This window comes from Solea solea, chromosome 8, assembly GCF_958295425.1.
Source record: "Solea solea chromosome 8, fSolSol10.1, whole genome shotgun sequence".
NCBI lineage: Eukaryota > Metazoa > Chordata > Actinopteri > Pleuronectiformes > Soleidae > Solea > Solea solea.
In genome coordinates this window covers 21,262,710-21,274,457 of record NC_081141.1, presented here as the reverse complement: position 1 = coordinate 21,274,457, position 11,748 = coordinate 21,262,710, and the positions used below count along the sequence as shown (strand labels likewise).

The 11,748-nt window shown below is 39.5% G+C and overlaps 3 protein-coding genes across 6 annotated transcripts; 1 reads left to right on the top strand and 2 right to left on the bottom strand.

Annotated features, from left to right (window-relative positions):
- Positions 1–1,057: 1,057 nt before the first annotated feature.
- Positions 1,058–5,082, bottom strand: pxmp2 (peroxisomal membrane protein 2). Its single transcript, XM_058635751.1, has 5 exons — positions 4,861–5,082; positions 3,921–4,043; positions 2,779–2,941; positions 2,079–2,198; positions 1,058–1,987 (listed from the first exon to the last, which is right to left on the bottom strand). The coding sequence occupies exons 1-5, from the start codon at positions 4,968–4,970 to the stop codon at positions 1,919–1,921; spliced, it is 585 nt and encodes a 194-aa protein (XP_058491734.1). The 5' UTR covers positions 4,971–5,082; the 3' UTR covers positions 1,058–1,918.
- Positions 5,083–5,722: 640 nt separating this feature from the next.
- Positions 5,723–9,342, bottom strand: unga (uracil DNA glycosylase a). Of its 4 annotated transcripts, none has more exons than XM_058635748.1 (7): positions 9,077–9,342; positions 8,102–8,302; positions 7,464–7,559; positions 7,240–7,337; positions 7,066–7,154; positions 6,735–6,913; positions 5,723–6,150 (listed from the first exon to the last, which is right to left on the bottom strand). In XM_058635748.1, the coding sequence occupies exons 1-7, from the start codon at positions 9,161–9,163 to the stop codon at positions 6,010–6,012; spliced, it is 891 nt and encodes a 296-aa protein (XP_058491731.1). In that variant the 5' UTR covers positions 9,164–9,342; the 3' UTR covers positions 5,723–6,009. The 4 variants fall into 4 exon arrangements, with proteins under 4 accessions (XP_058491731.1, XP_058491730.1, XP_058491729.1 ...); XM_058635747.1 differs by lacking the exon at positions 9,077–9,342 and adding an exon at positions 8,569–8,902; XM_058635749.1 differs by lacking the exon at positions 9,077–9,342 and adding an exon at positions 6,441–6,497 and having other exon boundaries at positions 6,072–6,150; positions 8,102–8,500.
- Positions 8,216–11,748, top strand: alkbh2 (alkB homolog 2, alpha-ketoglutarate dependent dioxygenase). Its single transcript, XM_058635750.1, has 4 exons — positions 8,216–8,340; positions 9,923–10,254; positions 10,334–10,532; positions 11,036–11,748. The coding sequence occupies exons 2-4, from the start codon at positions 9,978–9,980 to the stop codon at positions 11,349–11,351; spliced, it is 792 nt and encodes a 263-aa protein (XP_058491733.1). The 5' UTR covers positions 8,216–8,340; positions 9,923–9,977; the 3' UTR covers positions 11,352–11,748.

Below are 11,748 nucleotides of genomic sequence, written 5' to 3'. Positions count from 1 at the left end.
GGACAGTTTGGTCCTCAGGTTTCTCTGGTGAAAGGACAGTCTCTGCAGACTTCACAGGTATGGGATGTTCTGGTCCCTGAGGAAACGTCCTCTTGTACATCCTTCACTTCTGTACTTTACCATTGAGTCAGGATCACTGACTCGCATTAAGGGAAAAAAAACATCATGACATCAAAGTCACAGTAAATGATGTCATCACAGAGACAGACCACAGAACAGGAGGTTTATTTTACAATGATTTGTTTTATTTTGGAGCAATTGTATCACCACTCGGCTAATTTCAAGACAATTTAAATTAAAATGTAATTTACCAGAGGTGGAAAGTAATGAATTACTAAATAAGTCATTTTACTTTACTTAAGTATGTTTTTATTTAGGAAAACTGTACATTACATTTTAAATCACATCCGCTGCTGTGTAAAAAAAATCACAGTGACAGGTAATTTGGGGCTAATTAAGGTCTGAGTGAGAAGGTTAAAGATTTGTGACCTTTGACCCATTTTGACTGATACAGTATGTGTTTACATTTACAATTTAAAGCACTTTAATTTGTATTTTTTTTTTCAATTAACAACAATTAATGTGAGATTTGTATCCCCTTGTCATTTTTGCACGACACAAGAAAGAACCCCAACCTTGTTAAAAAGGTAACTTTTACTTTGAGTACATTTTAAACAAGCTACTTTTTTACTTCAACTTGAGTACAGTTTTAGAACAGTACTTTTTACTTTAGCACATTAGCACAAACATCTACTTACAGTATTCACTGCTCCATGTTGTTTTTCCGAGGCGTGTTGGGAAATCCCCAAACACGCCTTGGAGCATCGTTAAAGATAAAAGTATTACAAACCCACACCTTAGTGGAGTAATGATGGGAGAATGGAAACCGAAAAGGAAATCTGGTGATTCACATCTCAGCTGCTGTTGTGGCTGCATTTTTTTTTTTTTTCCCCTTTTCCTGACTAGAGACATGGACTTTGTAACTAAGGACACTTTAACATGATTAAATTATGAAGTCATTTTTCATTATTAAAAAACAACAACAAATAAACAAAAAACAGTTTTATCAGTTTTATTGTTATTTCAAAAAAAACTAGTGCATAGGTGTGATCAGTGGTTCTGTGTGTATGTATATGGTTCACTGGGAGATTCTGCATTTTGGCAATACAAGGAAAACTATTACAGCTTTAAATTGACAAATTACATACAACTGTGTTACAGGTGCAGTGTGTAACAGTATTTCCATTTGTCAGACATTGAAGTTAAAGTTATTCTACTTATTTTTAATACCTGGATCAGTCGATTTTAATTTTTTTTTTTTTTTTAACTATAGCCCGGAATGGACAACAAAACGTCTTTTGAGCTTTGACACTGAAACTGTAGGCCATACTGGTTCTCCAGGGAAGTGTGACGTGAGGCAATTTGCAGCTGCCAACATGCAACTTCACCAATAAATGTTGCTAAATGTGCACATTGCATTTGGAAAAAGAAAAATAACGGGGGGTGGGGGGGAGGGGAATGAGAGCAACAAAACATTCATGTAAGAAACAAAACACAATATTTAAAACTTGCTATTCATTGATTTTTAGATTTACCATCTTGTAAAAATTTGGCTTGATAAAAAAATAAATTAAATAAACTACATTTTTAATGTTCTGTTATTACAGTCATGTTTCAAAAACATCACAGCAGCCCATTATGAAGATTTCAATGGATCAGTATTTGTTAAACCATAGAACTGCATGTATATGAAAATGATGGACCCGATTAGAAACAGGTTAACAGTTGTATGTGTTATAATAAACAGTCTGGTTTTGTATCATGTTCATTCTGTGGAAATCATAAGTGCGACACAAAGGCACTGTGGAGGAGGAGTTTCCACTGAAAGCAGAGTCTCTGTAGAGATCTTCAGGAAGTGTCACTTCCTCACTGAGGCAAGATAGGCGTACCAAAATAAGGCAATCACATTGGCAAACAGCACTCTGAACTGAGACCAAAAACAAAACAGGTGAACATAAACAACAGAGGGAGGAAAACAGTTGTGTCATTTCTTCAGCAGGAAGACAGGAAGTACATACCTGAACAGGCACAAAGTTGATATTGATGAACTGAAAGGGAGTCCAAACTTTCCAGTTCATCTTCAGCGCAGTCATGTAACTTCCCCTCATCTTTTTTTCAAAGTCTTCCCATCCTTTAGCCTGGAAACAGAGGAAAAGACGACATTGTTCTGTCTGAGATTTGTATATATATATATATATATATATATATATATATTTATTTAGCAACATGTTAGCATTATTATTATTTCTTAACACTGCAAACATAAACTTTACTGCACACATTTTGAGTATATACAAATATCTATTATATTCACTGCCGCTGTAACACACAAATGTTCCTTTAGTCAGGTCTGAAATTATTGTCCGACAGAACCAGTTTTCACCCAAGGAGACAGCATAGCAAAATATATTACATTATTTCTGTTAAAGAAGATATAAACAGAGGCAGAAAGAATGGTCTAAATAAAAAGGAGGACGATATCCAGTCAAATTAATGTATGGTTGACCCAAGTGTGCCAATACTTTTGTCCATATAGTGTATGCTACATACACAACATGTGTCTAACATGTGACAATTCAGTATTAGGGTGAACGTAGCGCCTGACACACACTAGGAGTCATCTCAGCTGTTTGTAGTTTATTTCATGTCTTTTAACTTTAAGGAGGTGCACCTTTAATGAGAGAAATAAGATGGGCTGTGTTTATTAAGATGACTCACCTCTAATATGTTCATCACAAAGTAGAAAATGAGAAGAAAGCCAGGGGCAAAAATAAGGCGGTCCAGTAGCAGTCGTTTGACTATACAGTACGGATCAGTGGTGGGCAACCACACCTCCATCAGCTGGTAGAAGTAATGACTCACTGGTCCCGTAATCAACAGCCTGCAACAGACAACAACACTTAAACTGGAAGCAGTGTGTTCGCTCTGATATTAACAACAGCAATTTATGGAGTTTAAAGCGTCATAATGTGTCAAAGAGAGTTCAAAACTAATGAAAATGTTATGCCAAAAAAGGTTTTTGCATTAAAATAATCCAGGTCAAGGCAGAAAATTCACAAATGTCATATAATGAGACTAGAAGAACCCTGAACCACAAATAAATGCTCAATTTTTTGGATGTATATACATCCAAAAAAAAAGTATTTGTATGTGTGTCAGTATTTGTATCTATGCCTTGAATTTACAGCCCGTCTACATTTACTTATACCACTATACCACTAATAATATTGTGTATATTTGTGATTCAGACACTTTTTTTTTTTGCTCATTATTGAGTTCTGTTTGAAACAAAAAGGCCCACACTGATTCATAATAAGCGTCAAAAATGCATAACCATGACAATCCCTCCCTTACAGCAGTGATTCCCAATGTGTGGGCTATTGCCCTCTAGTGGGCAAAGGTGGCACTGCAGGTGGACAGCGAAAGGTCAGTAAATAAAAAAACTAATATTTTTTACCTTTTTACCTTTAAACCTTTAAAAATATGACACAGAGCCCAGCTGAAAACACATGCATGTGTTGAAGGATATGCAAGTTCTGAAATGTAGTTAAGTGGACAGATTATTAACCTGCACTGAATCTTTGTCCCATCATGAAAACAACTACAACAATTATTGATCCTAGTCTTGTGTGTTGATCAGACTCGTGATTTGAGGTTTGGGTTTGGACCTTAGAGGATTTTCAGATTTCAAAGTGGCCCCCTGACACTCTTAAGTTTGCATTCTTATTGTATGTTTTAAGAGCATTTTAACACAATGCTGGATCACGGCCGACATTTCTTCAACGTCTCCCACTCCATAGTCCGACAGAAGTGAAACATGTCAATGCTTATTTTACTATGCGACATACAGTAAGTCTCACCCGTATATGGCGTAGCGTGCAGCTGCAGTTGTGTCAATCCCGTCCACTGGGGCTCCATTCTTGGCCTTTTTTCTTGCCTCCAAAGTCTGAGACAAAAGATTTCCTAAAGTGGAGAGGATTCCACTGAAAAATCAAGAACACACACAAAATATGAAACAGTTCATTCATAAAATATTTCTGATTCTCCTTCATGTACCACCAGAGGAAGCTTGTATACCAAAAATGTTATTAATTACGGTTAGAGTACTTTGAGGTCATGGGGGGGAAAGGTCTTTTAACATCCCAGCTACAGGGAAAAGATCATTTACAATTATGCACCAAAAAAGACGTCCAGTGTGGAACCACGAGATGAACACGGTTATTATTATGAAAAATGGGAACTTGTGGAGGGAATTTGAAAGGAAGACCTTGAAGAGATTTTTCAGGAGTACTTGTTTGGTCCCTGAAATGTCAGAAAATGTTGAAAAACGTCAATGATGATGTTCTTAATGTCTTGTTTTTGTCCACAAACCAAAAATATTCAGTTTTCCTGATTTTGGAGCAAAGAAAACCAGCAAATATTTAACAAAACATTTAAGAAGCTGAAAAAGCAAATTCATTATATTGGCACTGTGTGACACTAAGTTGCCTTGACAAAGGTTTGTTTGCGTTCTCTGACGTTTATTCTCTGGTTATTTGACAGTAAATTGTGAGGGGAGTTTCTCCAGACAGATGCTGATTGGCTAAAAGCAATGAGCTGACAAACACAAGTGTTTGATCAGTGCAAACAAAGCAGTCAAATTATGACATTTAGCGCAACTGTACATGAACTCTTCTGCAGTTGTTTGGTCTTTTTAGTGAAGGAGAATTCTTAATATTCAGACACTGTCACACTGAGGTAAGAAAAGCAGCAGCAGCAGCAGCAGGTTGTTGTTCAAAACAAGAGTCAAAATCCACTGACCTGGTCACAGACTTGGTGAGAATGGGGTATTTCTTCAGGAGAAGCAGATACTGCTGCAGTAAACGGAAATGTATGGACGCGTCCCGGACTGGCCGACTCTCCACAGGCATCTTCACCGAGTTCTGTCACTGTCCGAGCCGAGCCAGCATTACCAGGACCAGGCTCAAGCTGGAAAAGAAGGGACTCCGCCAAACCACTTCCTGGTTACGTAATTGCGTCGCAAGCGGAGCCACGCCCTGACGTCAAGGTCTGGAACGGATTTAATCGAAATTCTCTTCTTTTTTGTATTTTTCATAATTTCTACCATTAAGATGTGAAAAAACTTGTGTCTAAGATTGTTTTTAAAAGAAATCCAGTATAGAACCTCAGTAGTCGAGCCACTTAACTCTGGTTACAACACTGCCACCATGTGGTGGATCAGAGCAATGTGATGCCAACAGTTCCTGAGGTAGCATTTACTGTAGGTTATAGTGTGTATATATAAATAAATAATATGGGCTACTCTATGGTTCTACGCACCTTGTGCTCGAATAATAATGTTAAATACCCGGGAGTAAAATGTGCTAAAATATAAAGGGAGAAATAAATGAGAAACCAATAAAAAGGGAAACTATAAAGGTGGGCATCATTTTCCACAGACAGAAAATGATACCTTGCCATGGATCTTATTTTTTTTTGTATTATAGCAATTACAGTTTTAAAAAACATTACAAGAATTTTAAAACAGATTATCTTAAGGTAGTCCATCTTTTCTGCCAGTGTAAACCTGTGGATCTCTGCAGAGTGCATCTCTGAATCTTGGTGATGGACATGTGACATGTCCTGTCTAGACATCCACTGGTCAAATCACACATAGAAACACTTGTAACTCGAACCATGATAGTTTAATGGTTTTGGCAGGAACATTTTGCAGGAAATGAGCAAATGTTAGATTTTAGTGCAATGAGAAACTCCAGAGACGTTTTCAACACAACTTCCAACTCAATGGATCCGACACGTCAGTAAAAACAAATAAACAAACTTTAATGGCCAAGCTTAGGGGCTTAAACGAACATTAACATATTTACAACATAATGAACTGGTTGTTAGTGGGTTTTGGTTCAGTAGTTGATTATCCTACATGTTAGAGAACCTGATATTCATCGTAACTTAAACTGCCTTCCAGTCTATGGGAGACTTTCCAGATTCCTCCAGCAGCTCGTTGGCCTTTGAGAAATGCCTGCACCCAAAGAATCCACGGTGAGCAGACAAGGGAGAGGGATGCACAGCCTGAAGCACATGGTGGCGTTTCTATAAACAGAGTGTGAAACATTATATATTATGACAGACAGACAATTTAAAGCTCACACAGAAAAAAAAATGAGACCTCATCCATTAACACTAAAAATATTGACCCCAAAGATTACCATATTCAGTAAAATTGACCCCAAAGACTACTAAAATTAGGAAAATTGACCCCAAAGATTACCATATTCAGTAAAATTGACCTCAAAGACTACTAATATTAGGAAAATCAACCCCAACGGTTACTAAAATTAGTGAAATTGACCAAAAAGATGACCAAAATTAGTAAAACTTACACAGATCCAAGTCTAGTTGTCCGATAGCTGATGAAAGATTTAGAGTAACTAATTGTTCTGCTCAGGGGCAAAAGAAACCGACAACATGAGGGTAGAAGCTTAAAGTTGGTCTATGACAGGAACATCGAAAATCCAATAACAACATTGTCAAAATGTCTCATGACATTAATGGGTTGTATGCGGTCGTGTAGGTGACATTTCAGGCAATATAAACATTATTTAAGCATGAAAATGTTGCTGTTTTGATGTCACAGTGACTTTTAAATGTAATAAAAACCAAAAGTGTATACGCACCCTGTTAATCGTGGCGCCTTTCTTTTGAGCATAAGCACCCCACAGCATGAAGACCAGACCCTCCTGGTTGTTGCTGAGCCACTGCACCACAGCGTCGGTGAACGTCTCCCAGCCGTTGTTTTTGTGGGAGTTGGCCTGGTGCGCTCTGACGGTCAACACGGCGTTGAGCAGCAACACACCTGAGAAGAAGGTCACCGCAGGTTTGTTAAATGACCGACAGCTGTTTTCTTGTGTTAGGCTGAGGATGGAATGAGGCTTGCACAAAGGGGAATTTTGGAAATGGAAATTTACAGTGTGTGTAAATACTCAGACTGTTTCTGTAAAAAGTTACCTTGTTTGGCCCACTCAGTCAGATCTCCATGTCCAGGGTGCTGGAAGCCTTCGATGTCTGTAACCAGCTCTTTGTACATATTCTCCAAACTGGATATTAATACACAGGGACATATTAGCACCATTTCATTTAGACTATTTAACAAAACTGTACAACAATACGGAGGATTCACACCTGGGAGGAGGAGGCACTGGTCTTTTGACACTGAAGCACAAACCGTGAGCTTGATTCGGACCATGATATGGATCCTGGCCAAGAATCACCACTTTGACCTGGAGATGGAGAAAGAGAGACGATGTCTAATGCACTAAATGCCTTTTCTTTTGAAGAAAAATAAATACAAAGAGTTCTCAAAGCCCATAAAGGTAAAGTGTTAATGTCAGAGCTGTTTCACTTACATCTTGAATGTCACACATCTGTGTCCAGGTAAAGACGTCATCAGCAGGTGGATAGACTGTGTGGCTTTTCCTCTCGTCGGACACAAATGCCATCAACTGTGAAAGAGGGATGAAACCAATTTACAAAGTGTTCATAACAAGACAAAGGAAGGGCGATGTGTGGCGTGTTCTTGAACAGGACCAGGAGAGAGACCCTAACACTGGATTTACTGAAATAGTAAACAAACCAGATCATACGGTGAGTGATTGCGAGATGATAAAAGTAAAATCTAAAGAAGGGACGACCAATAGGACCTGTTATCCTGACATTAAACATTAACAGAGAAGTGGGCTCATTTTCCCATAGACTTTCATTCTAAATCAGAGTCACCCTCCAGTGGCTGTTCACTTTATTCTTATTTGCTGCTTGGCTTCAGGTGGAAAACCAGAAGACTACATACATTTTTGCATATACTGTGTATGACCCGTTCACACAGCATATGCGGGAAAATATGGAGACAACTTTTGTAATATATTTGGTCTTATAAATTGGTTTAGAACTAATGTAGTTGGTTTGTATATTATATGGACCCAAATATTTTACCATTTTGAATCAATAAAATAACTAAATACAGCAGCAGTGCTGTGACTTGTCTCACTTTTTTGAAGTAGGGCTTTCCAAATTCTGCACACAGTCCTTTCCTCCAACTCTCCCCGAAACCTCGCGGTGTCTGAGCGGAAGCGAGTTTCTCCAGCGCCGCTTTCTTGTTGCGGGAGATCTGGTCCAGCTGCTCCGCGGACAGAGGCGCTGCAGACTGGCTGGAAGTGCCTGAATCCCCCGCTGACGATTTCAGCTTCTTCTGCACAGTTTGAGTGTGTGGAGCAGAAAACAGAGCAGGTGAGAGGCGAGTATGAAGACACACTGGCCTCACAGAGCGGAGGGAAAACATTCCCACGCGAATCACAGCTTTCATTTTTAACAACGTGCAACAACAACACGGAGGTGTTCGTGAACGTAGCCTGGCTCACATTTTTTTTACAGAGTTACTTATATCGAGTTCAATTACAGCAAAACGTGACGTTGAGGTTGTTTTTCCACGGAGAGGAGTATTAACGTGACACTCACCGGGTTTTTATTTTCATCTTCGGTTTCATTCAACTCCTTAGAAATGCGCTTTTTCGACACGGGCGAAAAAAATGAATTGATAGTTTTCTGACCAATCATCTTGTTGCGCAGCGCTTTAGCGGCCAGCTACAGTGACTGCGTTAGTTTCACTAAACTAATGCAGTAAATATAAAAATAAAAAGGTAAAACAGCGACGAAATCCTCACGTGAACACACGCTTTCCGTCTGAAGTGTTTGGCGCCAACGCAGTGACGTCACATAGTTATGGTAAAGAGCAGGGCTGTATTCAAAACATCCGAGTCATGTGAGGCGGAGGAAACTAGAAAGTAAAGTAGGAAAATGCTGACGCCGTGCAAAAGGATATAGCGACCGTTCACCACATTTCCAGTCCATAAAACAGTACAATTATCATGATGGATGTTTGTTAAGGCACACATGTTGACTTGCATTACTTTAAATACAGCAAAAGCTTACGTTTTGGTTGCGTTTACATGTAGATGACACTCACCGGGGCGTTGTTTTCATCCTCGGTCTCATTTAACTCCTTAGAAATCGGCTTTTTCGACAGGGAACGGGTCTTTTTCTGACCAAGCATCTTGTTGAGCAGCCCCTTAGTGGCCAGTCACTTTTTGTTCCACTAAATTAACCCAGTTAATACAAAATGAAAGATAAAACAGCGACGGAATCACTGGTCAGTGTTGCCAGATCTCGCGAGACCCGACCGATGGAAAACAATCCCAAACAAGCAGCTAGTCTCTCTTAAAAAAACAAAAAAAACATCACGAGTTTGACCACAAGAGTGAGTTAAAGAAGCTTTTAACATGGAATTCAGCATTTAAAGCAGAGGGGATATGAACATCCCAAGTTCCTGGACTTCAAACTAAAATGTCAGAATCAAACTCAGATCAGAATGCAGCAGCAACTTTTAAACATAATTCAATCTCGCATTAAATAATCACAGAAACGTTTACCTTCACTTATGCACTTGTTACACTTGCTATGCTACACTTTTTACATTATCTATTGACTTGAAATACAATAACCTTACTATCAGTGTTGTAATGTAACAAAGTGCAAATACTAAAAAGTACACGTCTGTGCTTTACTTTTTTTACATTTATTTATATTTCTAGCAACTTTTACTTTTACTCCACTACATTTCCTCTAACTATCTTTGTTACTACCAAATAAAATCACAAGAAGAAGAAGAGTTGGTAATGGTCTGTATTTATAAAGAGCTTTTCTGGTCTTGATAAGCTGCTTTACACTATAGTTTTGACATTCACCCATTCACACATATCATATCCATCTAAATATTTGTGTTAATGCTAGATTCTTCTTTTGTGTCGTCCAGGTCTCCAAAACTTAAATGAATCCCATGAGAGCGTCACAGAGAGCAGGTCACTGCGATGGAGAAGTTTGTGAATCAGAGGCTGAGTAAACGCTGCTGCAGCAGCGATGATGCCAAAACAACAAGTCCAAGAAAGAGGGTCAAACTGCTGGAAGATGAGAGGATGAAGGGGGTGGAGGAGGAGGAGGATGAAGCTCTGGCAGAGTTCTCACATCCTGTCCCCTGGCAAAAAATAGAGGCAGAGGGACTGGACTGCGATTATGCTTTACTCTTCTCCAAAGAAGAAGCAGATCGACTTTTTCAGCAGCTGGAAGAGGAAGTTGTGTACGCAACAGGTACAACATAAACTCTTGTTACTGATATGACCGGAAGTTTCAATGCTGACAACGAATTGTGGCTGTTTGCTTGTACCAGGGGAAGAAGCAAAGGTTCATGTATTTGGGAAGCTGCACAACATCCCGAGAAAACAAGCAACATACGGAGACGCCAGTCTAAACTACACTTATTCTGGGGTGACTCGTTCAGCCTGTCCCTGGACTCCGACTTTAGAATCCATCCGCGATGCTGTCACCAAAGCAACAGGACAGACATTTAACTTTGTCCTGGTCAACAGGTGAGACATTAGGCCCCTCCCACACTAGAGGATAATTGGCCAGATTTCAGTCCTGATCTGGTGCCTTCAGATTTGATCAGATAATCTGACCAAATTATCCTATAGTGTGAGGGATTAACGGACATGATTTTAACGTCATCGGACCAATAAGAGCGACTTGACGCTGCATACGTGTGTATAGAACTGTAACTTGTGCAAACCAAGTTGAGTCCGTCTTCTCAGCCATGACTTCATCCACAGTTGTTTTGTGTTTCTCAGCACAAAACTTCGCACACACAACAGCTATTAACAGACGAGGACGAGAGTCTGCCTCCATGTCTGTTTATATTCTGAAGTCACGTTAAATCATGTCGATTGGATCATCTAGTCTGTGCTTTCTCAGGATTAAAACATTGAAAATCGGTTACAAAGTGCATTATGTCCGTGGCCTCCCAAGTTTACAAATTCAAGTCATACTTGAAAATCCTCTACTGTAAGCATCACAGTTTGATGTGTCACCACAGGTACAAAGATGGGCAGGACCACATGGGTGAGCATCGCGATGATGAAAAGGAGCTGGACCCTCTTTGTCCCATCGCCTCCGTCTCCCTGGGAGCAGCACGAGACTTTATCTTCAGACACAGAGACGCTCGGGGGAAACAGAGCCAGCCCCGACGACAGATCGAACCAGTCAGGTTGGAGCTCGCTCACGGAAGCCTGCTCCTCATGAACCCGCCGACCAACGCGTTTTGGTACCACGGCCTTCCTGTGCGCAAGAAGGTCCTTGTGCCTCGCATCAACCTCACCTTTAGACGCATCGCACAGGACGGCAAGAAGTGACGGTAAATAAATGAATGAATGAATGAACTTTGACAGAGTGGCAAACAAGTGGTTGATATTGTTCAGTTAACTCAGCTTCATATTGGTTTAAAATAAAGAGGAGGTTATTACAGGTGATGCTGCATTCGACAAATTTAAGATGCATCAAATAGAAATAAACATTTGACATTTCCAGAGCTTTTAATTACATCTCACAAAATTCAGAAGCTTTATTTATTATTTTGACAAGTACTGGTTACTGCTCCTTTGTTGTGGTTGAGTAATACATAAATGTATTTAGAGATTCCCTGTTTAAGTTGAGTGGGTACTTGGTCTTGGACATGTCTAATGAAAGACAGTAGTGGTTGTCATAAAACTGGCATATCATTATCTTGCTTTAATAAAACTCTTAAGCACA

What these genes read in the sequence shown, in the direction of transcription:
- pxmp2 (XM_058635751.1), bottom strand. Translation starts at nt 4,970, where the DNA reads ATGCCTGTGGAGAGTCGGCCAGTCCGGGACGCGTCCATACATTTCCGT. An exon ending in TTGTGATGAACATATTAGAG is followed by an intron (nt 2,199 to 2,778) that starts GTGAGTCATCTT and finishes CTCTGTTTCCAG; the next exon opens with GCTAAAGGATGGGAAGACTT. An exon ending in TCAACTTTGTGCCTGTTCAG is followed by an intron (nt 1,988 to 2,078) that starts GTATGTACTTCC and finishes TTTTGGTCTCAG; the next exon opens with TTCAGAGTGCTGTTTGCCAA.
- unga (XM_058635746.1), bottom strand. Translation starts at nt 8,416, where the DNA reads ATGAAAGCTGTGATTCGCGTGGGAATGTTTTCCCTCCGCTCTGTGAGG. An exon ending in CCAGTGCCTCCTCCTCCCAG is followed by an intron (nt 7,155 to 7,239) that starts GTGTGAATCCTC and finishes ATTAATATCCAG; the next exon opens with TTTGGAGAATATGTACAAAG. An exon ending in GACTGAGTGGGCCAAACAAG is followed by an intron (nt 6,914 to 7,065) that starts GTAACTTTTTAC and finishes CCTTCTTCTCAG; the next exon opens with GTGTGTTGCTGCTCAACGCC.
- alkbh2 (XM_058635750.1), top strand. Translation starts at nt 9,978, where the DNA reads ATGGAGAAGTTTGTGAATCAGAGGCTGAGTAAACGCTGCTGCAGCAGC. An exon ending in GGAAGTTGTGTACGCAACAG is followed by an intron (nt 10,255 to 10,333) that starts GTACAACATAAA and finishes TGCTTGTACCAG; the next exon opens with GGGAAGAAGCAAAGGTTCAT. An exon ending in AACTTTGTCCTGGTCAACAG is followed by an intron (nt 10,533 to 11,035) that starts GTGAGACATTAG and finishes GTGTCACCACAG; the next exon opens with GTACAAAGATGGGCAGGACC.